We start from the raw sequence: 24,731 nt of genomic DNA on the forward strand, positions 1-24,731 counted from the left end.
TCCATGTCCACAACTCTTCTCCATACCCTGTGCTCACTTCCATCTCTGAGGAGCCCTCCTGGGTCCTGCCCCTTCAGCCCAACAGCTCCAGGGACCTGCTCTCTCTGAAATGCCTGAGCTGGTTTGGTTTTTTCCACAACAGCTCCAGTTACTGCTACAAGTGGTGCCAAGGCTGCAAAGCCCCTCAGCAAACAGCTGTGGAGTGGTTCCTCACCCACTGTGTCTGCAGCTGGCCCACAGTGGGATAGGAAACCTGCCCAGGGGCTGATTTCCATCACCCTGCAGAGGTAACCACGGCTGACGCACGCGGGGAGAGGGATGCCTTGCACCAGGATAAACACGGGACAGTTGGCTGAGAGCTCTGCTGTTACTGTGGGGTAACAGATGCACATCTGCAGGGCGGAGTCCCTTTATGGTCACATCCTCCAAGTGGACCCCCATTGCAGCTCCAAACTCACCCCTCGGCCCCTCTGCTGCAGGGTCTGGGCCACCCTGGGCTGCAGCTCACCTGCCAGCAGCCTGGAGCTTGCTCAAGAGCCCTGAGTGGCCAAAACCTCCAGCTTTCCAGTGAGAGCCCAGGACAGCTTCAGAAACATGCAGCAACATCCTCCCTTTTTGTCAGGCTTTTTTTTTTTTTTTAACAAAGTTTTCTTTTTTCTAATTATAGGATGTTGCAGAACAATCAGCTGAGTCGCATCCCTGCAGAGGCACTGAGAGATCTTCCAAACCTCCAATCTCTGTAAGTCATTAAAAATCAATGCTGCGAGCTGCACAATCCCTTGGGGGCCCCAGGCTTCCCAGCATTTGAGTCATTAGTTCCTTTGTCAAGGATGTTCTGTTCCTTCTTCCTTTTCTTTTCCAATTTATGCAAAGATTACTGTCACTTAGAGTAGAAGGGAGAAGAGGGCAGTTTTCAAGGAAGAAACACTGTCTTGGTAGAGGATGTTGAAATTACAGCTCCCCATGTGTGCATCGTGATGAAAAGGCCACCAGCGCCAACTCATATTTCAAGGAACGTTGGAAAATATCCACCCAAAGAGTCTCTGTCCTCTCCACTGTGGACTACAGTGGGGAAGGGACCTGCCAGGGAGCACAGAGGGCACTCTGGTCTGTCAACAAGAGAGTTGGGCTGTTTTACCCAAATGGAGGGTAATTGTGTCGGGGTAGAAATGCTTTAAAACACTTTTAAGCAATTCAGCCCTGAGAAGAAGCTGAGGCTTGTGATTGTGCTTTTCATTTAAACTATATCCACAGCAGGTTTTTGCTACTGTGTTCACTAAAAATCACATGACTCTGAAATACTTGCAGTTTTTCTGAGTGTAGACACGGTTGCAAACTGCCCCCGATAGTGTCACTGAATTTAGGGAAGCTGTGTTTGGGAATTGCCCAGCTGGTGCAGGCAGCACTGCTGAAGCTTGTAAGAGTGTTCTGAGTTGGGCTGAGCCACTGACCCTAATCCTTAACTTCAGTCCCAGTCTCACACAGCCCTTTTATCATAAAAACGTTGGTCAGGAGCAGTTTCTGCAGTTTCTGCAGTTTCTGGCAGTTTCCAGGACAGCCTCCTCCTTGGAGCAGGACTATCCCAAAAACTCAGTGAGGCAGTTGCAGCTTTGTCTACCCAAGCACAGATTCCCCTTGGCTGGTGGCCTGGCCTGGGGCTGTTCTTCCTGAGGAAAAAGCTTTTTCTCCAGTCCAACCTAAACCTCATGGAAGGTAATTTGTGGCCATTACTCTGTTTGATCACCTGGAACCACCATGAAGAGCTTGGCTTCATCATCTCTGGTTGTGGGTCACTAGCAGATCTCCTCTTTGCCTCTTCTCTGCTGAGTGAAACCAACCCAGCTCCTTCCACCTCCACTCATGGGTCAAATGCCCTGGGACCCTGACTCAGTCACCAGCCCTCCACTGCACCCATCTGCACCCTCTTCATCCTTCTTACACTGTGCAGACCCAGACTGGTCACAATTCTCCATGTGTGGCCCTCCCAGCACCAAGTAGGAGTTTCTGTAAATATTAATTTAAATATTAATTTGCAATGGGGGTGTTTGCTGTGCAGGATATGAATGTTCTTTCTGCCAGGAGAGATTTGAAACCTTTGTTGTTGAAACATCATTGGCACATGGTTGTGGTTGTTATTAAATTGTGTTGACATCCCCAACGGTGCCGGAGTCAAGACCCCCAGCTCCAGGGGTTTGGAGATTAGGTTGTTTTCTGAGTGACTTCCCTTTCAGAGGAAGCATGACATGGAAGGCCCCTTTCCCCCCCTCAGCCTCTCTCTCCTCTGCATGTGAAAGTTTTGACAACCAGTGCTGCCAGAGCCCGTGGCTGGATAGACCCAACCTTTGTTTCTGAAGGTTCAGCACCTGCAGACCCGACCCTGCAGCTTGGGCCACCTCTCTGGGGCACTGTTGGGTGGCCACCTTGGCTAGTGCTGTGAGGCCCCTGTGCTCTATCTCCTCAGCCCACAACCCCCACCAAAATACCACATGGCACATGAGAAATGCAAAACACTCCAAGAAGCTGCTTGCAGCACTCTGGGGTTCGTTTAAGGTGCAGGGTGGGAGGATGGCTTGGCTTGAATTAGCACAGAGGCACCTGTTCAAAGTGCACTTGGAGGCCACCTCATCCAGTGAAGATTCCCTAAATGTCTCCAAAGCTGGGTGAGGGAGAGGTAAGGCCAGCTGGGATCCAGTGTTCTTCCTGCAGAAACAGTGAAACCAAATTTTAGGAAGAAAATAAGCTGCTTTAGACAACCTGAAGGAAACTAGGCTTGACCTTAAAGCTCATCTCATTCCAAACCCCTGCCGTGGGCAGGGACACTTTCCAATAGACCACATTGCTCCAGGTCCTGTCCAACCTGGACTTGAACCCTTACAGGGATGGGGCAGCCACAGATTCTCTGGGCAACCCCTGCCAGTGAGGTTTCTCCAGGAGAAAGGTTTCTGTAACAAAAAGCAAGCAGCAGAACAGTAGTAATTTCTGTAGGTCTCACATCAGTGAACCCACCTCACCCACCCTGTTCTGTCTGTGCCTACAAGAATTCAGGGTAAGGCCTTAAGAGATCAGTCAGGTCCCCAGAAGTCACTTTCCCATGTGTGCCCCAGCAGCTGGGTCCAACTCTCCAGCTGGGTGGGGGACAGTCTATTCTGGAAGCAAAAGTTTCAGAGGTGTTCCGTGCAATGGAGAGCTCTGCCCTGTCAGAGCTGCCTGCTTAGAGGAGGGGCAGAAGGCGCCTCTCAGAAAGACCCTGATCACAGATCAACAACAGGCTGAATCCTGCCCTCAGCATGGGGAGTACAGAGTTATTCTCTGGGATGGGTGTTCCCCAGGACAATTATTCTCCAAGGCGACGGTCACAAGCCAGCTCTGCCTCGTGTTAGCACCACACCAAACCCTCTCTGTGCCTCGAGCTTGACCACTTGAAAGCATGGAGGGCACATACAGATAAAGATGATGATATGCACTTCCACAGAATCACAGAATCATCAAGGTTGCAAGAGACCTTCAAGATCATCAACCCCTACACCACATCCCCAAGTGCCACATCCAGACACCTCTTGAACACCTCCAGAGATGGTGACTCCACCACTCACTGGGCAACTTATTCCAACGCCTGATCACTCTTTCAGTGAAAAAAAAATTCTAATATCTAATCTGAACCTCCCCTAGTGCAACTTAAGGCCGTTTCTTCTCATCCAACACTTGAAACACGGCAGAAGAGACTGACCTCCACCTCCTTTCAGGCAGCTGTGGAGAGCAACTTTCTCCTCTTCACACAGCAACTGCACAACAGAGAACCTTGGGCTGGGTGAAGGCCCAAGAGCCATGTCTGGTGACTAAGCCCAGCATGGATGTGAGGCACAGCCCTGCTCTGTGTGGATGGGGACATTTCTGAAGACACACAGTGTGTTAGGAGGTTGTACCACTGCTCTGCCTCACACCGGTGGAAGCATGACCTGGAAAACATCCTGCGTCTTATCCTGTGCTGCTCCCCTGAAGGAGCAGCCACTGCTTGCAGAGTCCTGCAGTTCCCCTTCTAGCTCATGTTCAGAGATGCTCTTCTGTAGCCACCACCCAACAGGAGTGGACAGCATGGACAGCACTCTGTCCTGAGGTGAATACAGAGCTGAGATGCTCTGCTCAGTTTCCATTGGTGCTGCCACAGCTTCTCCAAATGTAGCTGCTCACCTCAGACCAAGAGGCTCCATGCAGGTCTGCATTACAGTGATTTTTTTTCCCCTCTTTTTCAAATATCTGAGTCATTTTCCACAAGTTTATGAGACTCTTGTGTGTTCATTGCCAAAAAATTAGCCAGCCTGGAACACCTATAGGTCACCCACAGCACAGTTTCCAGTGTTACTGGTCAGGCGATCTGAGATCCAGTGTATTTGTGTTGCCCAGAGACGACTTTTTTCCATTCAGGAGGGGAAGTGGCTTTATGGCACATCCCTACAGCCCATGAGTTACTGGACTGGAATGGCACTTGGTGCAATATTAACTCTCTGTTTGTAAGTTGGCAACACATGACAAGCAGGCAGGACAGCTGGGAAGGGGGGGAAAAGGGGAGCCAATGGGAATGGGGTGGAACAGCAGTACCAGACAGAAAGTGTCTGGTAATAACAGCACTGTAATAACAGTGCTGGTTATTTTCTTGCTCTTTCAGATGTTTGCATTTGGTGTCCATGTTTGTCATTCTGGGATTCAGGCAGCATTTGGAGGGAAAGTGTGTATCCCTTAGGGACAAACTGACAAAGGAGAAGAAAGGCAGACTTCTCAATGCAAAAGTCTTTTCTCAGGGTTACAACTGAAGCAGCCAAACTCAGTGGAGGCTGAGAGCAATTGTTTTGGGCATAGCTCTACCAGAAGAACTTCCCAGGCCATGCAAGGGCTGAGGTGGTCAGACGAGTAGGACAGAAAGGGTTGTTTTAGCCACTATGGGATAGAGAGATGCTGGCATTTACTGCCTGCACAGCACAAAGTTAGAGTTCAGCAAAAAACTGTGTCAGTGGAGTCTCTGAAATAGGAAAGCGAAAAAATAATGATTATTGAACTGCAGTTGTCTCCAAATGTGGCAGCTGTCTTGGCTTCTGGGCATTCAAGGAGGGTGAGATAGGACACACACCCCCAAGCTTTGGTGGCACTTGGAATTGAACTGCAATGTCCCTTTGCTGCAGTGCTGAGCTCCAAGCTTGGCTCCCAGGCACAGGGCATGGTCAGACCTGTACTGGAATCCCTCAGTACAGGTCCTGCCTGAGAGTGCTGGACAGTGAAGGCAGCAGATGCTCCTCAGGCTCTGCAGAATGTGTGCTGTGAGACATGGAACAGCTGAAAGTCTGAAGCAAGTTTGTGAGTCCCAAACAGCAGGAGATCAACTTTACATACACGCTCAGGGAGAGGGAGGTCTGTGCAGGAAGGAACTCCAATAAATCCTGTCACTCAGAGAGCAGAAAGGAAGTCATTCCTCCTTTTTGTTGGGTGAAGTAGGAGTGCCCTGCCCAGAATGATCAGAGTCGGTGGCACAGTCAGGGCATGAACTTTCTGCTCCAGAATACCTTGTCCCCAGGAAAGCTTGTTCCACACTGGAGCCCTCTGGCATTGCACGTGCAGCCCGAATGCCTTCCCACACAGCTTCGTGGCAGTCTGAACCAAGGGCTCCAGGGAGAGGAAGGAGCAGCTCCCTGTACAATGGCCTGGGTCCTGCTCTCACATCTGTCTCTAGAAGAGAAAAACGGGTGTTACAAAGGCCATGCTTACACTGCTCTGCTGCTGTGGGCCTCCCCCTGTGCTTGCCTTCCAATGAGGACCTGTCTTCAGGCAAGGAGCTTTCTCAGAGCTGCCAATCCATGAGCTTCAGGTGTGCAGAATTTTTCATGGCAGGTGTGGTGTCACCCACAAAAGACGTGGTGTCAAACCAGCAATGAGAGAACACTAATTTTGACTGCTCTAGATGAGGCACACTGGTTCTCATGAAACCCAAATTACTGAAGATCCAGTCCTTCACTGGACAGACAGAATGCAAAAAAAAAATTATTCAAGCAAATTTAGGGGAGATGGGAGGGTCAAGGTGTTCTCCTGAGGATTCTCTCCAACAGGATGTTCCCATTGCCCTGTGTGATTCCCCCACACCTTTTCTAACCAAGGCAAATGTGGTCCTGAGTTTGGGCAAATAATATTTCAAACAGGGCTTCCTCCTGCAAACTCTCACAGAGGTGCTGGGAAGACTGGCCAACCAGGAGGAGGTTTTCAATCATTCAACATAACTCTGTGCCAAAGGAATTTGTAGGTCTAGGATGCCCATTGCCCGTCACCTCATGTGCTGACCCAAAGCTTGGCTGCTCCAGGTTGGACCACTGTGTATCACTGACCATCACTCATCAGGGACTTCCTGTGGTCTGTGTCACCCCTCATCAGAGGGAGGCACCCACTGTGGGGGTTCAGCTTTTCCCAGACAGATCTGTCCATTGCTCACTGGGCCCCACGGATGCCAGCCAGCCTGAGGGGGCAAGTGTCAGATCCACCCAAACATCCCCATCTACATCAGACGCCCCTGTCTTTACAAACACCCTTCCCCACAGGTCCTCTGAAGCTGCAGCCATGCCTGTGGGGCCAGAACCAGACCTGCCCTGCTCCCTGTCAGCTACAGGATGTGAAGGCATTACAGCCTGGAGCCCAAGCTGTCAGGAAGGAGACCTTGGCAGAGATCACTAGATGAATATAAAGAGGAATTTGGATTTCAAAAGAAGAGAAGGCAAAGCTCTGGAGACTGAACCTCCTACCAAGTGTGAGGGAGCTGCTTCCCAGCAGGTTTGATTTATCTGGGAAGCATGTTGGGAAGCCCAGTGGGGAGGATTAGAAAGAACACGCACACCTGATGGCAACGCTCTGAGCCCTGCAAGGGGTGCCAAAGCTTTACGTAATGCTCAGATCCAGTTGTGATCCCCTGGCAGAGTATCTGGTTGCCAGTGGTTTGTAGGTGCAGTAACAACATACCATGTGTATTCTGGAAGAGTCGTGTGTCAGTCTAATTAACGACTTTGTGGTTTGTGAGCACTTACCTAAAGCAGATGGGCACTGTGTCTGTTCCTCTGCCAGGCAGAAGGAGTCCAAGGTATTTCAAAGCAAGCAGGTGCTATAAATTATAATTACCAAGTTTGCCTAGGTAGAGAAAGCAGAGAGGAAAAAAAAAACTGATGGATTAAGAGATCAAGATAAAGTCCTCATTTTTCTCTCTCAAATATCTATGGAAAGCTCTTTCAGGAATTTTTCACAGATCAGCACTTTGGGAAGGTGCTTAGCATGTGTCAGGCTCGTTTGGGTGGGTGTTGCCTACATCAGCTTGGACTGGGGAGATTAATGCCAGCCAGAAGAGTGTCAGAGCTTTTCCAGCATGAGGGGCTGTGTGGTGGCCTCTGGACAACCATTACAGTTCTCTGACTCAGCTTTGAGCCCGGGGGCAACAGGAGAATAAGATTCCTTAATGGCCCAGTGCAGCTTTCCCAAAGTTATGACTTTAGTTCAGGTCCACAACACCAGCCTGTGCTTTCAGCATGGTCATCAGATTTCCAGTCTGTGGCCAGGAATCCCAGACCTCTGCATTTCCCTGGGATTCCCTCTTCCAGACTGGGGAGAAACTGCACCAAGAGCTAGTTGCTGGGATTTTGAGAGACTTTGGGCACCCCCAGGACAGTAGCAGGTTTTGTGACTCAGTAAGAGCAGCAGCATAGGCACAAAGCTTCTAGAGTCCCATTTGTCCCTGCTGGACAAGGCATCCCCTCATTTCTCTTCTGCCTCATGGCTGAAAGAAAATTAATTGTATCCCAGCTGAAACCAGGACACCTTGGTACCTGGCACATGACATGAATCAAGGAGTTACCCACAGCTCCAGCCCATCCCCTGGCCTGCATGTGCAGGGATTTGTCCTCAGGTAACCGTACTCCAGAGGAGAGAGAGCATGTGAATCATCGTTCATCAATACTAAAATCTGGGGTAAGAGGGAACCAGAAGTCTGGTGTCTTGGCTACAGATCTGCAAAGCCCATCCACTCCTCTAAAGTAACTTTCACATGTTTCTGTCACATCCAAGTGATGAGAAATAGTCAGGGACTTAGACCAGCTGTGACTGAGAGATTTCCCCACAGCTATTCCTGCCCCAGCAGCCTCCAGCACTTGTGTTTGCAAGCACAGAAACCAACTGAGGCACATGAAACCTGGAAATGATTCCCAGGCATTTGCTGACAAATCTCCCCATTGCACTCACCTCCTCCTCTGCCATCAGACTCTCCTGTCCCTCAGTCATGCTCCAGTCCCTGCTCTGCCTCCAAGAGCAGCAGCAGCACTTGTTTCATGAGGATTCAAGACCCTGCAGCACCAAATCAGATTCTTCTTGACTCCTCCTGCACTTTGGGTTTTCTCTTTGGGTCTCCCCGGCAAGATGCTCCGTACTGCTGGCAAACACTGCCTGAAACAACCCAACAGGTCCCATTTCCTGGGATCCTGTCCTTGCAATCATTTTAGTTCCCCTTTCCCCCCTCCCAGTCTTTGTTCTGTGCATTCCTCTGGAATATTTGCAGGATTCTCTCGTCACTCTGCCAAAAACCTGCTGTTCCCAGCTGGAATCAGCTGCAGTCTCCCTGAGGAACGCTCTGGTCCCATCAGCACCATTCCCACTAACAGCACCTTCCTGTGTCAGATGCTCACATGACAGCAGTGCTGTCCTCTTCACATTGGCCCTGCAGAAGGATTTGATGCCTTCACAAGCTGATGGGATGCAAACTGTGTCATATACATTGTTCTCTAAAATATTGAAAGCATTTTTGTGTTTTCTACAAGTGTAATTTCCCATTATATTCTGATTTCACTCCCACTGTATTGACTTGTAACTTCTAAGTGGTGAAACAGCCTGATTTGTAATTCCCTGTGTACAGGTTAACTGTACCTCTAACTAAAACCTCCTCCACCCCATTGGTTTGCCACTGCTCTGATGTATTTAGCAGAATCCATTTGGACTCCTGTGAAAATGCAGCGAAGACTGCTTCATCCCCTGTCCCTAAAGGCAGGAAATTATTTTTGTACATATGGCCAAAGATTAAAATGCAAAAAATGACTTACAGCAATTTGAGAACGTGTGGGCTTTGATGTTGACAAAGGAGGGAAGCTCTTCCCACCTGGTCAAATTCTCACAAGCGTATAAACTCTTATGACAGAAGGAATCAGCATGTCCTGAAGAGCTCAGTCAGTTCATTCCTCATTTCGCTTCTTTGATCTGTTTGAGATTTGACAGTTTGCTGTTCACCACAATATTCTTCTCTATAAATCACACATGACACAGTGAGGTTTCTGGAAGGTGTTGTATCCATTGGCTGTTTAGGGGATAAAAGCTATGGAAAAAACAGATATCTATACAGTCAACATAACACAGCAGTGACTTACAGTCTGTTGGCATAGGAGCTGTCTTGTGGCAAGACCACCTCAGCCCTTTAACCTGATTTACTGGCTGCAGGGTGTCTCTGAAGCACAGGGAAAGGGAAGTCAGGGAAGAGCAGTGAGGTAGCTCTTGTGGCATCCCTGAAGACAGACTGAAGCAAAGCAACCACAAACATTTCCTTGGTGATTGTTGCTGCTGAGAGCACAGGACCTTGAGTTTCACCTCTCAAAGACATCTTTGCAACAGAAAGCATGCCTGCAGCAGGAAAAAGAACCCAGGACAAGTATCACAGTGCAGGCAGCATGCTAAAGAAGGTCGTTCCATTCTAGAGGACACTTGCTGCTCAAAACCTTCCTGTCCAATCTCTGAAATCCCCTTTTCCCTGAGGCTCCTCTTCCCCACAGCCAGCTCTGGAGAGCAGCACAGCTGAGTCGGGGGAGTTTTCTCCCCATTCCTGTTTTAGGAAGTCCGATCTCCATTTTAGTATTTCAAGGGTTTAATAGCATTTCTACAAAGAAGATAGTCTAGGAGGGTCCAAGAGCAGACATCTACCACATTCAAGTGAAAACTTGAGGCAGATGTGCCACACATCTGGATGTACTGCAGTAACTGTCATGCACTGATGCAGCCACGGTGCGATGAGTCCTTGCTGAAGTTTGGCTGCAGTTAGTATTCCTCACTGGCTCTGTGGAAGCAGGACCCTCTCTGCCTCCACTGCCATGACTCTTCCTCCCAGGTGTAGCTTGTACAATCTTAGATTCACCTGAAAATGGCACGTTGGCCCCTGTAGCTTGTGCAGTGGAGCTGGTGCACAGACAGGGAAGAGATGACACAGTTTGGATTCAGGTGGGCTGATGTCCCTGGAAGGGACTGAGGCTTTCCTCCTGAGGCCACCTCTCATGATTTGGTTCAGGTATAATAAGCCAAATTCAGAGGAGTTACTGCTTTTTGGCGAGATTTTGAGCAGACAAGATTTTTCTGGTTCCATGTACCATGGGCTGTCATCCAACCTGCCTCTCTCTAGGTCTTCCCTCCACTTCACCCAGCTGTCGTGGAAGATCTGTGCTTGTCACCAGGACTGGCAGGAGTAGCTTAGCAAGATCAGACCAGGGTTGAGGAGAAAAAGGTGCATTAGAATATAGATCAAGTCCAAGATTCAGATTTTGGACTCGTTCCTCTGCTTATACTGACCTGATCCAAATCCAGGTCTGGGTTCAAGAGTATCCCAGACTGGGAAACCAAATGCATGGCTGGACCTTATTTGGTATTCCAGCAGCTTTCTCTGCCATTCAACTTGTCTCCCCGTGTTGTTTAGGGCATGTTGCCCAGGACCTCTGAAGAGCACTGGCATTTTTACTGCAATGATGAGCACAGATACATTTTCAAAAGCTGTTGGTAAATCCACTTGGCAGAACATGCATCACTCTCTTTTACAGGGGCAAAAACTGTGGCTGGGTCACTGTGTTCTTGGTAGGATCCAACAAGCAGCTTCACTGCCTCCTCTTTGCAGCCCTGAGATAAGAGCAGTGGGATCAACCCCTCTGGCATTTCGCATTGCAATGGAACAGCCTGGGCCAGGTTTGTAGTTGGGATGTTGAGGAGCTGGGACCAGAAGACTGGTGTCTTTGTGCCTCTGCTGTGACTGGGGTGCTAGATCCTTCCCTCATGGTGGGAGATCCTGAAATACCACCAAGAAGGAGATCAAATTCTTCTGAGTCACCTCCATGGCCTCACTACACAACCTTTCTTCACTTGGAGTAAGTTTCTGCTGTGCCCACATCTCCCTCGGGCAGACCAGGTGGATTTGTCTCCTCTGACTGTAGCTGTCTAGATATTACTCACCTCACCTCATCAGCAGTGGAAAATGATCAGCATCTCCAGAGGGTGAATCATCTGTTATCTCAGAGCCCTGTCTGGGGGATGAATCACTCTCTGGAGGACTCTGATTTTCTCTTCTGGCTATGGAAACCCTATAGTTGGTTTCAAGTTCTGTGTGAATAAGGCTGGGAGAGATGTGGTTTTCCTACCCTTGGAGAGCAAAAGAAAAAAAATGTCCCTGTCCCCACCCCTCACTTTTATCTGTCAAAACCAGCCCCCCAAGGTAACACAGACCATCAGAGAGTGGGTACCAAAGCAGAGCTGAGCATCTCTCCTCCCCCGTGGCCCTGTGCCCCACGACCCAGCACACACTTGTGTAGCCCTCAGGGAAACCTTTCAGAGGAGGTCGCCGTGCCCAAAAATACAAGTGCAAAGAGCAGCTTACCCTCTAACCAGGGAGGTATTTCTCTGCATTTCAGAGCTGGAGGGATTTGACTTTATAACCAGAGTTCTGGGAGCAAGTCAGAAATGAGACATGGCTACTGGGTACATCACAGACATGGGAGCTGTCAGTAGGAGGAACTCAGCTGGTCAGATTAGAGCCTTTTCTGCTTAGGAGTAAAAAAGCATGAAATGCAATGTGGTTATCCCACTACAATGACCTCAATAGCTTATTTGAGAAGAAGATTTAAAGACCACACACAGGCTGTTGAATGTATCCATCTTCAAGGAACAGTTCTCTGTAGCAGTGCCCCAATAAATCCCTGCCTGCATTTGTTCTCCATCCATTATTTGCTGTCTTTGAGCAATGAGTTGATGTGAAGTTTACGTAAAGGCAATGTCCATATGTCTCATGCTTGTGAGTGTCCATGCTGTGAATGATCCCTGGATTCATCTCCCAGAAAGACAAGAGTGTTGTGTCATTTGTCAGACTAACAGCTAAAAGTTTGGCCAACTTCAGTCACTTCAGAACTGGAAAATATTACAGAAAAACAGGTGTCTGCATGAATTGTTATCTCCTCCCAAGAATGGTGGATGTGATATATGACATAGAAACTAATGCATCAGATGCCTCATTTGTGCACACTGTGTGTAAAAAGCAGCAGCTTCATCTCTTTACAGCTTTTGAAATTCTTTCCTGGAACGTGTAGGAAGTAGGTCATTCAGCTCCCAACAACCTTGAGCTGGGCCATCGTGTGGCCCCATGATGATCCCTGAGTCAATTCCTCTCTGAGACTTCACTTTCTAATTTTCCCATTCACTGAGCTGGTGGTTGGCAACACTCAGAAGGGGGTGAGGATGAGGGACTCCCTTGCCATGCCCCAGCACTTCCAGAATTCACCAGTTGTGCTGCCAAGCGAAGAGGTCACAGCACGGGTGGGTGGTTTGAGCTGTGTTTGTCCAGCAGCTTGGCAGTGGTTATACCTCCCTGGCTATGCCCATCAGGTACTCTAGTCACCTCCAAACTTCTCTGTGTTGACTGTAGCAATTCAGCAGGGCCACCAGGAGCTCCATTTGGATGAGGACTCAAGAGATCACTTACACCAAGTGTAAGTGATATGGTGGTCACATATCTGTCTAGATTGTACCTACACTGCAATTACTGCAGTACTCCCCTTAAATGAGCAAATGTCCCTCAGAAGAGACTCTGGGAAACACTTAAACATAATTCCACCTTCATAACTTTCTCACATGCAATGTCACTTCCCATCTCAGGCTGTAAGAGCTGTCAGGAAGAGGAACATGCTACCTTGACTGCCCACAGTGTGTGTTCCAGGCACATTGTAGACACTAAAGAAATTATAATGATAAATGAAATTATAAAATCCTCCTAAAGTCATATAGTCATGTAGTTCCAGAGTGTTTTCCATTGACCTTTATTATGGGGACTCATGAACCTTAACCCACCCACACAAGTACCCAGGGCACACTGCACGTCCCTGGTGACAACTCAACAGACACTGTGGACAATGGGTCCCAGATGCTCCATACAGTAGATACAGTCACATCACAGGGAAGATGGGTCCCAGATGTTCCATACAGTAGATGTGTCAGTGCAAAAGGGAGATGGGTCCCAGATGCACATGCACTGATGTGTGTAAGCACTCCTAGTGAACCACAGAGAAGCTTCAGGTAAACTGGAGAAAGGAAGGCAAGCGAGGAATGAAGAACATGTTTTAACTGGCAACATCTGTCATAGAGTCATGGAATCATGGAATGGTTTGGGTTGGAAGGGATCTTAAAGCTCACCTCATTCCACCCCCTGCCATGGGCAGGGACACCTTCCACTAGCCCAGGTTGCTCCAAGCCCCGTCCAACCTGGCCTTGGACACTTCCAGGGATGGGGCAGCCACAGCTTCTCTGGGCAACCTGTGCCAGGGCCTCACCACCATTACAGGGAAGAATTTCTTCCCAATATCCCATCTAACCCTGCCCTCTGGCAGTGGGAATCCATTCCCCCTTGTCTTGTCACTCCAGGCCCTTGTCCAAAGTCCCTCTCCAGCTCTTCTGGAGCCCCTTTAGTAGCACTGGAAGGGGCTCTAAGGTCTTCCCAGAGCCTTCTCCAGGCTGAACAGCCCCAGCTCTCCCAGCCTGGCTCCAGAGCAGAGGGGCTCCAGCCCTTGCAGCATCTCCTTGGCGTCCTCTGGACCCCCTCAAAGAGGCCCATGTGCTTCTTGTCCTGAGGGCCCCAGAGATGGACACAGTGCAGGCTTGGCTCTGGGGGTGTCTCAGTGTGCAGAGCCCCTCTCCCTGTTCCTCCTGTCCCCAAGGGCTGTTTTTCCTTCTCTTTCCCAGCTGGCTTGTATGCTTCACAAACACCATATTTCCCGGCAAATGTGCTCGGTGGGCCTTGGAGCCACTCTGCACAGGCTCTGGCTGCTTTCTGTACCTTCTCCATTTCCCTGTGCCTGGCACCATGGCTAAGGGGGGCAATGCCAGGCACACAGAGAGAGGGCTGGTCGGGGGAGCTGGCACAGCTGCCCAGCTGTCAGCAGTTTCTGTAGCTGCACAGAGGTTTTGGCAATCCTTCTTGCACCGTTCTGACCTGAGGGGTTTTGGAGGTGTCTGCAAGTGGGGATAACAAAGCCCTCTTGTCTACACCAAAGGCACTTTGTGTGGAGTCTGGGTATTGCTCTGATTTCATTTCCTGAGCATCCCTTGTGGAGGGCTTCCCGGAGGAACATGCCCCATTAAGTCAGGAGTGAAGACTCTTTGCTGTCCAAACAGAGCCCTGCAAACTTTTCCACCAGGTCTTGTTTCACAGCCAACTGCAAACATGTTTGTGTCTTGAACCTCCATTCACTGCCTGGGGTTTTCACAAGAGTTTTCAGCCTGGAAATGGAACCAGGCAACACCTGTGAGTGTTGCTTGAGGGCTGTGAACTCTTCTGTGGCAGGGGCAGAGAGCCCAGGTTTAGAAGCAGGCCTACAAGGCAATAATGTGTCATTCATAGAATAATAGAATGCTTTGGGTTGGAAGGGACCTTAAAGGTCATCTAGTCCAACCCCCTGCAATGAGCAGGGACATCTTGAACTAGATCAGGTTGCTCAGAGTCCCATTCAACCTGGCCTTGAATGTTACCAGGGATGGGACATCCACCACCTCTCTGGGCAACCTGTGTTGGTGTTTCAGCACCCTTATCATAAAAAATTTCTTCCTTATATCTAATCTGGATCTCCCCTCTTTTAGTTTAAAACCACCACCCCTTGACCTATTGCTACGGACCCTACTAAAAAATTTGTCCCCATCTTTCTTATAGGCCCCCTTTAGGCACTGGAAGGGGCTCTCAAGTCTCCCCAGAGACTTCTCCTCTCCAGGCTGAACAGCCCCAGCTCTCCCAGCCTGTCTCCACAGCAGAGGGGCTCCAGGCCTCAGAGTGGCCTCCTCTGGACCCACTCCAACAAGTCCATTCTCCCACCATGTCTGCAGTACACGGTGACCACAAGAACATAATGGGCAGAGCAGAAATTTAACCCGGTTTCCCTTTTCCAGATGACCACTGCAGTCCTTGGCTGCCTTTGTTCTTATCCCAGTTGATATTAGTTGATGGAAGAAGCCCTTGCTCTTCCCCTGGGTTATCTGGGCAGGCTCAGGGACCCAGAACATCTTGCCTCTGTGTGTCCTGGCCCCACCAGGTGCTGTGCCAGGCAGAAAGAGCAGCACACGTGGAGCTGGCTTGCAGGGGAGTGTGGCAGAAGGGGACAGAGTGCCCCCAAGCAGGTGGCTCTGGAGCCATCCTGCCTCTCTCTCTGTGCCCTCTGCTCCTTGCACAGCAGGTTCCCGGGGAGCTCAGCAGCCAGGCACTGACTCAGTGTGTCTGGGAGCTCTGCCTGAGAAAGGAGCTGAGGTGTTGGCCCCAGTCATTAGTAAGTTATCAGAGAAGTTTAGCTGCAGTGACATCATCTCCTTCTTATGTTACTACAAGGAACTTAGATCCTATTACGGGAGAGGAGGTAACTCAATCGAGCCTTTCAAGATAAACTCAGACAGGAAGAGAGACATGATTGCCTGGAGGCACCAATTAGACATTTCTGGTGAGATCAGCTCTGTTCAGCTGACACACGTGCACACTGGGGCCAGGGAGACAGCCAGCACCTCACTCCAGAGAACGGGTGCCTCAGGGGGGGTGGGCTTCCTCCCAGGGCTGCTGGGTCAGTGACCCCTTCAACAACCACAGCTCTTCCTCCAGAACATCCTTTCTTTATGTCCTATGTTCTGCTGTGGACAGAGAATTACAATGCAGAGGAACTCCCTGGTTTGGAGAGAGTACAGCCCAGTCCAGCACCACTCAGTGTTGCATATGATCTTTGGTGGCAAGTCTCCTCCAACTTTGTCAAGGGAAACAACAGCCCAATATATTGCAAAAAATACTGTGAGGATGGGCTGCAGTTTGAGGTCCCACTGCCCTGTGGGGAACAACCCAGTCTACACTGCAAGCCAGTTACTGCACATAACTGGTCTAAGGCACCCAGACAGTCAGCTCTTACTGGCTCTGCTGTGTGTGAGGAAGGAAAAAAAACAGCAGCAACATTTGGGATATTTCCTGACAGCATGGCATTGAGCCTTTCTATTGCTTTCCAGGCCACAGCAAAGGAACCAACTGGCAGGCTGAGACATACTCACATTTAGTGCTGACCTGCTCCTCTCACCATGGCTCTGTATAGATGTGAACATCCGCTCAGGGAACAAAGATGGCAATGCCTCAGACCAAGGCACTTCTGATGTTCTTCCAGGCAGCTCACTCTCTACCCACCCCTGTAGTCCTTAAAACAGAAAATGGAATAAAGTCTGAGGTGTCTGCAGGCCCTTTTAGGCACTTTTGACCCAGTGTCACCTTGAAGTCATATAAATGCTCTGTAACTCTAAGCAGTAGATGCAGCTCCAAAGCCAGGAGCTGAGACTTTCCAGCAGCTGGTGATTTTCATAAGCTGTTGTTCTTGAATGTCCCACCCAAAATCAGCTCCTTCTGAATGCAATGAGCAGGACGATGCTCTTCAGGGCCTTGCTTGAGCCCGTGAAGTCACTTGGAAATCTTGTCCATGCTGACATCTGGAGTCACTGTGTGTCATCCACTCCCCAGACCCACAGCACTGTTTGACAGCAGGTGTGGGGTGAAGTCCCACTCCTAAGCCCTCCAGCAGCTCCATGAAAGAGGCGTCTTCCTCTGTAAGCAACCAACGGGTTAAAGCTTGCAAGGAAAGCCAACTGAGTGATTTGGTGAAAGAAAGATTAAAACATCTCCGTGGAAGGTGAGGAGCCAGCCCCAGCCTGCGCTGTCCCATTTACCCACTAATCGGCCCAATTATCTCAGGTATAAATCATAACACAAAACACTTACAGAGCCAGAGTCACACACTGAAGAAAGGAGAGAACTGTTGGGTTGGTTTTTGTTTAGTATAATTGATATAATTACTAACAACTCCGTGCCAAGAACTTCAGCTTTTCTGCTTCCAGAAGAGAGTAGAGAGCTGTCTGAAAGCCATAGCAATTAGCAATCCCCACATGCACAGCTTTTATTAGAAAGAATGCACCTCTATTCCAGAAAGAGCCAGCAGGTCCCTGAGGAGCAATTAAACATCCCAGAGACCTTTTGGTGCCAGGAATGCAGCTGTCACTGAATCCATGTTCCCTGTCCCCTCGTCAATGCTGCAAAGGCACATAAGGAGTCCTGCCCATTATGCTGCATATGAAATGCCTTCACCTGTAACTTCCTTGTTCCTAATTTTAACTTCCCTGGCTCCAGATAGGTGCATCTTGCTGTGCTGAGGTCCAAGCAGGCTGCTGTTTCTGAGAAGGCTCAGGCCCAGCACATCACTACCAGCAGAAAGTCTCCCTGTCACTCTGCTGAGGAATCTGTCTGGGCTCTGATCTCCACACTCTGAAGCAGATTAAGGCAGTAATTATGTGGCTGAAGCTCCCCAACACCTCCCAAGCATGTGACCCCAGAGAGTGTCTCGTTGACAGTGGCCACATATTCACAACTCACCACGTTGCCACCAGGCAGCTCCTGCAGAGCTGAGGAACAGGAGAGCTGGGGTTCATCTGAGTCTTGCAGAGGTGACCTCTCACTGCCAGCAAGGTGTGGGGATATGGAGCAGAGTCTGGCTTGGAGCTGCAGCAAGTCCAAAGCCAGAGGTCATCCAGGAGCATTAACTATCTCCTTGGATAGATCCAAGCTATTGGCCCTGTACTAACCAGAGGGAGGTGTCCCTCAAAAAAAATCCCCCAAGGCCCCCAAGCTGCCTCACTGGCACTTTTCATACTGATGGACCAGAGAAAAAAGAGCCTTTCCTGAGAGTGTGCTAAATAGCCCTGGAGCAAAGCCATCAACATTTATGGTTTCCCCAGCTCCTGGGGCACTGAAACCAAACTCCCTTGTGGGTCATGTCTTCACCCAGGAGTTCATGAAGAAAGTGGGACATAAAACCAGACAGCCACGGCCTCCACCTTGCTCCCCTGTCCCTGTCCCTGTCCCTGTCCCTGTCCCTGTCCCTGTCCCTGTCCCTGTCCCTGTCCCAGCTCAGCCTGGTGTACCAGTCTTTGGCTCTGCTTCAGCATCTCCATTTCTGAAAGCTTAATTTGGTTTTGAGAAATGGTAATTATTCTCTGTGGATATTTTCATTGTCTGTTCCTTAATTAATTAAACTTGAAACTGAGCATTCACTTTAAAACGATTTTCAGTAAACATATAGGGATTTAGATGAAAGAATGTCTCCAGGAAAAGTAAGCAATACTACTTCTTTTTTTTTTTTTTAAGCAGATTATGATGCCAAAAACTAACAGACTTCTTATGCTGAGGAAGGAATGGAAAAAAATAAGAAAAGATTAACATTTCCCACACAATTTTCGTCAGAAAGTTCTTGTTTGTCCTAAAACATTTTCATGGAAGTTTTCAAATAGAATCTTTAATCTTACCTTTCTGCTCTTTACTCTTTGGGTTTCTTGTCTTAGAAGGATGAATGATGCTGTTCACTGACTCGATTGCAATCTTGGGGACAGTTGGTAAATTGGGGCAGAACTTGAAACATGCCCACCCTCTTCAACAGGAAAATTCACAATTCATTGTCTTATGTCAGCCCTCTGAGCAAAGTTGCAAATCCTGTGGCAGTGGAAGTGAGATTTGGGTGTGATGTGCTTTTCTCATCCACAGAAGAATCAACAGAGCTGGCTGAGAAACTCTCAGCTGAACAGCCTTGCACCAGAAAATGTCACTTTGTGGCAATGCAAGAGTAGTGGAATCTGGGAAAACAGAATCATAGACAGCACCTCACCAGCCTCGGTGGTTAATACATTAATGTGGCAAAATGGGAGTTATAAAATAGTTATTTAACCCATCCTAGGTTATCATTTCAGTCTGAGGTGATGCTGTATCAGAACTTGTTCACTGCATTTAAAGGACATTTGTCCAAGGGAGATCTCAGGAAGGTTTGACTGCACTTCTCAACCAGGTTCAAATTTCCATCTTTGTCCATCCAGGTCAGACCAACCAGGGCAGGAAATGCTTCTTTCTGTGGTGTAGGGAAAGGTCTGTTTCTGAGGATCATCTGAAAGTTTCACCCAGGAAATACCTCCCGTACCCCATGCAGGGAGCACAGTCTGACCTGGCCTCTTCCCTGCTCCCACCTGAGATGGGGCATTTGGTCTCCTCCTGCAGACCAGAAGTTCATTGCAGTGGTTTGTGAACTAGGAAATGTCTGTGCTCTTTGAATAAGGGTCTAGTGCCAGGGGGGTAACAGTGTCTGGGGGTTTGCTCCAGTGTTTAATCAAAAATATTACTTTATGTACTATAAGTAAAACAGTCAAGAATACTAATTTCTTTACCACATTCCTTTTAGGGGGATTGTTGAGTTGAGGGCTGGGCCAAGACAGCTGTCAACTTCCTTCTCTCATGCTTTGATAAGAGACAAAGTGCTTTCTCTTTGCAATTTGAATTCAGAGATCTTTCCTTTAGATAGCTTGGAAAAATAAAATAAGCTGTGTTGGCTGATGGAAATTAAAATTTGCTTTTTCCTTGGTATAATTGTTTCCTGGTATTTCATCCAAATGTGAAGTGTTTTCCTCTTATATTTTGGTTTTAAAATCTACAGATAACACATTGTATCCTGCTCACCATTGTTGCAATAAGAGATCTTTAGAGAGATGATTTCCAAACCTAACTTTTAAACTTTTTTTTCATTAGAAGCTTAATATTTTTTGGCTTCTCATTCTATTTTGAAGCAAAAACAAGTCTTCGAAATTAAAGTTTCTCACCAAATTAAACCTCAAATTCAGCCGCCTTAAGGTTTTCATCACGATTTTAAAAAAAGCATTTGGCAAAGGGAGGGGGAAGAAAGGCCCAAACTTGTGCAATACAAGAACAGGGGTTTAATTCCTGCGCCGTGACACAGGGTCTGACTCCTCCACGGTGCCTTCGCAGGTACCTCTGGGTGTCCTGGTCGGATGCTGGACCCCAAGCAGGGCTGCCACGTATCTCACATTTCCAGACAAATCCTTCTCTTCTGGCGTGGGGCTTTGGCAGCCTGCTTTGGTTTGGCTGTCCCGCACGGCCGTGGGTGGGAGCGGGCTGTGGGGTGCCCCAAACTGGGCCGTGCCTCCGCAGATTGCTCGGGCAGATCCATGGCAAGCCCGGCCCCGGGGGATGCAGCTTTGATGCTCAGTTTTGAGGGGGGTGGCTGCAAGCCACAGCTGGCCAGTGCCCGTCTGGGGGGCCCACATGGAAGGACTTAACCCAACCGCTGCGTTTCAGAAGCTGCCATCCATTGGCAGCACCAAAGGACCATCAATAAAGGATGATCCTTGGCGGTCAGACATCTCCAAGCATAGGCAGGAGCCTCGGCACTGATGCCTTCTTTTGTTAATCACTATTTACAGCCTAATCCAATCTCCCTGGCCATCAACCCGTCCCGCCTCGGCGTCACTCTCTTTGCATAACACTGCGGGCAGGTAGAGCAATGAGAGATCGGCCTCTCACTGATCCCCACCCTGTTTCTTTCCCACTCAGACGCCTGGATGCAAATCTCATCTCCGTGGTGCCCGAGAAGAGCTTTGAGGGGCTGCTCTCTCTGCGTCACCTGTGGCTGGACGATAACGCCCTGACGGAGATCCCTGTCCGAGCTCTGAACCACCTGCCAGCGCTCCAAGCCATGACCCTGGCGCTCAACCAGATCTGGCACATCCCCGATTACGCCTTCCAGAACCTCAGCAGCCTCGTGGTGCTGTAAGCCTTCTCCACTTCTTACTCCCCTGCAGCCACGGCATCCTCGGGCTGGGACAAGGTGCTGCCCGTGCCTGGCCCTCGGGGTCCCTCCTGCTGTGGGAAGACCTGGGGGTCCCTCCCCAGAAGCAGCTTTTTGCTGCCGGGGCAGAGGGGGCAGAGGTTTTGTCCAAAGGGTCAGGGAATACCCATCATTTGATAAGAAATGCTAAAATTGCCTCTTCGATATTTTTTCATAGTTTCCCCACTTTTCACCCAAGAGCAAACAAGCTCCTCGATATAATTCAAGAAATGCTTTGTATTTAAAAAAAAAAAAATCAGTGTCTGGAAACAAAAACTAGGTTTTTTTTTTCCTTGAAGAATCAAGCAACTAAAAGCTTCTTTTTTCTTTTCCTTCTTCCAATTCCTGTGTTAAAACTAAGGGAATTTCTAGCAACATGAACAAAAATTAAACTGCAACAACTTGCAGTCGGTCAAAAAACCACTATTTTTATTTCTTGGAAACCCTTTTTTTCACCAAATACAATTTTAAACCAAAGGTCTAACCTCAACACCTTGTCCAAGCCCATGTCTTCTTATTTGCATGACTGTGTTACATCTGCAGGTCAGATGTTTTCGCAGTGGTTGCTGTCCAGTTTGCACTATGAGCACTTTACTGACAGTGTTTGGGGCCATGTGGAGAGCAGTGCTGCTCCAGGATACCTGGTCCAGGAGGGAAACATTCACTCCATGGGCAGAGAGACACTAAACCATTCACAACCCACAACCAGAATAAGAACTGATGCCTCTGGCAGCTGCTCAAGAGGGACATCCTTTCTATCAGCAGAGGCTTGTAGATTATCTTGCTTTTAAAAGGAAAATAGCTACTCATTAATTCTTTGGTGTTGATTAGCAAGTTGAGGTGTGATTGCCAACTGCTTTAGAGCTCCTCTATCCACATGAAATGCCACCTCCAGTCTGGTAATTTGTACTGATACCAGGGTGTTAAGTAACCTCAGCATGTAGTGCCTTAGTGAAAGTTTAGCAATTATTTTCCTTTCAAAATTTAAAGTGTTTACTGAAGTCATCCAGCATAGAAAGTGCTTGGACAAAGCACAGTTCAGGGTTTTATTAAACATCAACTTCAGCTGTTTAGACAAAGCATAAAGGCTTATTTAGGAGAAATGTGAAAAGCAACTTGAGAAAAGTCAAAAAAGTAGTTTTCACCCACAATAGTGCTCGTTCTGCAAGGCAACCCATGGCCACCATAATGCAACCACTTCAGTCAGCTTTAATAACTCGCCCAGCGGGTGAGCTGACATTTGGGGTTTTATTTCAGCCTCCAAAGCATGCTGCTTTCATTTTGGGTTTATCCCATACTCTGGGCGAGAAGCAACTCCTTAATTAAACAGGCAAGCTTGAGAAATAAAAGTCATTGACCATTAGGTCACAAGGGAGAGAATAATGTCCCACCACATATAATTGGAAGGGAACACATGTGTGATCCTGCCAGGCTCTGTGGGACACGATGCTACATTTTTGTGGGATCACAAGTGTTTGGCAGAACTGGCCCCATAAATCTCTCCCATGCTTCCATGCAAACCCTTGTCAGCACACCGCCAGTGGAAAGTCACCCAGTGTTCCTCCTGTCCCCTACCAGGGATGTGTCCCTGCTCCAGACTCACCCACCAAGCTGACAAACAAATGTCCCCAAAAGCCAGCCAAGCTGGAGAGGAGACTTTCCCTACCAGGATGCAGATGATACATACATGCATTCGTCTGGAAATGTCTGGATTTGTAGGTAGATGGAGGAAAGCTGCCTGCTGCCATAAACACCAGGAACTTCCAGCCACAGAGGTACTAAAAGGAGCCCCTGGGCAAGGAGAGCCGAGGGCAGATGTGGATGAGCACAGAAGAATCTCTTCTATTCAGCCTGATCAATACTCACAGACACAGCTGACCATGGCTGAGGGTAGGAGCCTCCCAGGTGCAGAGATGTGCTGCTGTTCCTCCTCCACACACCTTGGGCCTTTGGGAGAGATGTGGGTGACCATCCTGCACTGCCACAAGGCACCAGCATCAGAGTATCCCAGCCTCAATCTGGAATACTTTAAGGCTTCAGTCTCTGCTAATAAATTACACCTTTGCTGAGGAATTCCCTGATCTTATTCCCATCTATTGCTGGGTTGCAGGCACTTCAGTGAGCTGAGCCTCCTGTAAATCACTCATCATGAAATCCATGAGTCTCAGTAATTGGCATCATCCTTTCCCAGTTTTAACAACACGTGCTCTGTGTGCTGGGATGCTGGCACTGTGCTGGGATGGCAGCAGGGAGGTGGATATTTGATCAGGGTATCTCATGGGAATGGGATACTGAATATGTTACCTCCCAGTCTCATCTATTCAGGATCAAATGTATCTTAGTATCTGCAAGCAGAAATAGTCCTGAATACTTTTCAGCTAATAGTTTGTATGAAGCAAAGGTTGTTTTACAAAAAGCATCTTCTTTCTTGAGCATAAAAGATTCTTCATTTAGCAGTCAGCATCTGAAACCCCCATGCTGCTGTGCTGACAGGCCGATAAAGTGCATGACAGCAGTTCTCATTAGTGTCCCTCCTCTCCTCTGTCAGCTGAATTCAGCAGAAAGTCAAGTCTCGAGCCAGGAATCACAGCACCTCTTTCAGTCCTGCTCCCCAGAGGGGTCCGCAAGTAAAATCTTACATGGATGAATTTAGGATCCAGTGCCAAGAAATGCCCCACGCTGCAGATGTGTCCTTGCTGCCACACCTCTGCAGTGGGCTGCAGTTCCCTCCTTTCCTGATGTCATCAAAGGAGCTCTCAGCAAAGATGCTCTGAGTGACCCCTCCAAAACAGGCCAAGCAGTAGAGAGGTTTGCCCTGTAATGAGGGACCTGGATAGAGAAAGTCTTAGAGTAGTTTTGCTTTTATCACATAGCAGAGAATTCCTTAAGTTAACACAAATGAGGTCAAAACCCAGATTCTTCCCTGTTTGGGTCCACAGGGAGCCTTATCTCCTGGAAACCAGCCTGACTCAAACATTTCTGCAATGTTGAACATCCACTGTCAAAAGGACCCTCACGTGCAGAGAGTCAACTTGGCCCCATAATGTAAATCTGGCCCTGACCCTTGTCTACCTGCTCACAGGTCTTTCAAAAACAAGGACTATGGGAAAAGTTGTTTTCATGTCACAGTTACTTTTGCTTCAAGGCCTCTAATTCTTGTGCTCTGTGTTCCACCTCCTCTGTGCCATCACTGTATTTGTTACTGTCTGTTGTACTCTTCCCTCATCTCAGTTCCCCTTGTCCAGTTCCCATCCAGCTACCTGATTTGAAACATGGAAGCCCAGAATGGTTTGGGTTAAAGCCCATCTCATTCCACCCCCTGCCATGGGCAGGGACACCTTCCACTAGCCCAGGTTGCTCCAAGCCCCATCCAACCTGGCCTTGGACACTTCCAGGGATCCAGGGGCAGCCACAGCTTCTCTGGGCAACCTGTGCCAGGGCCTCCCCACCCTCACAGGGAAGAATTTCTTCTAATATCTAATCTAAATCTACCTTCTTTCAGTTTAAAACCTTTCCCCCTTGTCCTGTCACTATCTGTCTGCATAAAATTAGAACATAAGTTAACATATGACACTTGCTTATTCCTTCACACCTTCAGATGGAGAGACCAGATCTGCACCCTGTATCAAAGACAAAAATTAATTCTACTTTATACAGTGGCACAATGCCATTCTGTGCCTATTTTCCCTTTTCCTGTCATCCCTGTCATTTGAT

At 48.6% G+C, this 24,731-nt stretch overlaps 1 protein-coding gene across 1 annotated transcript in view; it reads left to right on the forward strand.

Annotated features, from left to right (window-relative positions):
* Nucleotides 1-24,731, forward strand: part of LGR6 (leucine rich repeat containing G protein-coupled receptor 6) — a 132,934-nt gene that overhangs the window by 66,002 nt on the left and 42,201 nt on the right. Inside the window, exons 3-4 of the mRNA XM_027697743.1 lie at nt 668-739; nt 20,744-20,959. Coding sequence (XP_027553544.1) covers nt 668-739; nt 20,744-20,959 — 288 coding nt within the window. The remainder of the gene's footprint in view (nt 1-667; nt 740-20,743; nt 20,960-24,731) is intronic.

This window comes from Neopelma chrysocephalum, unplaced genomic scaffold, assembly GCF_003984885.1.
Source record: "Neopelma chrysocephalum unplaced genomic scaffold, ASM398488v2 Primary Assembly neopelma1_122, whole genome shotgun sequence".
Classification (NCBI taxonomy): domain Eukaryota; kingdom Metazoa; phylum Chordata; class Aves; order Passeriformes; family Pipridae; genus Neopelma; species Neopelma chrysocephalum.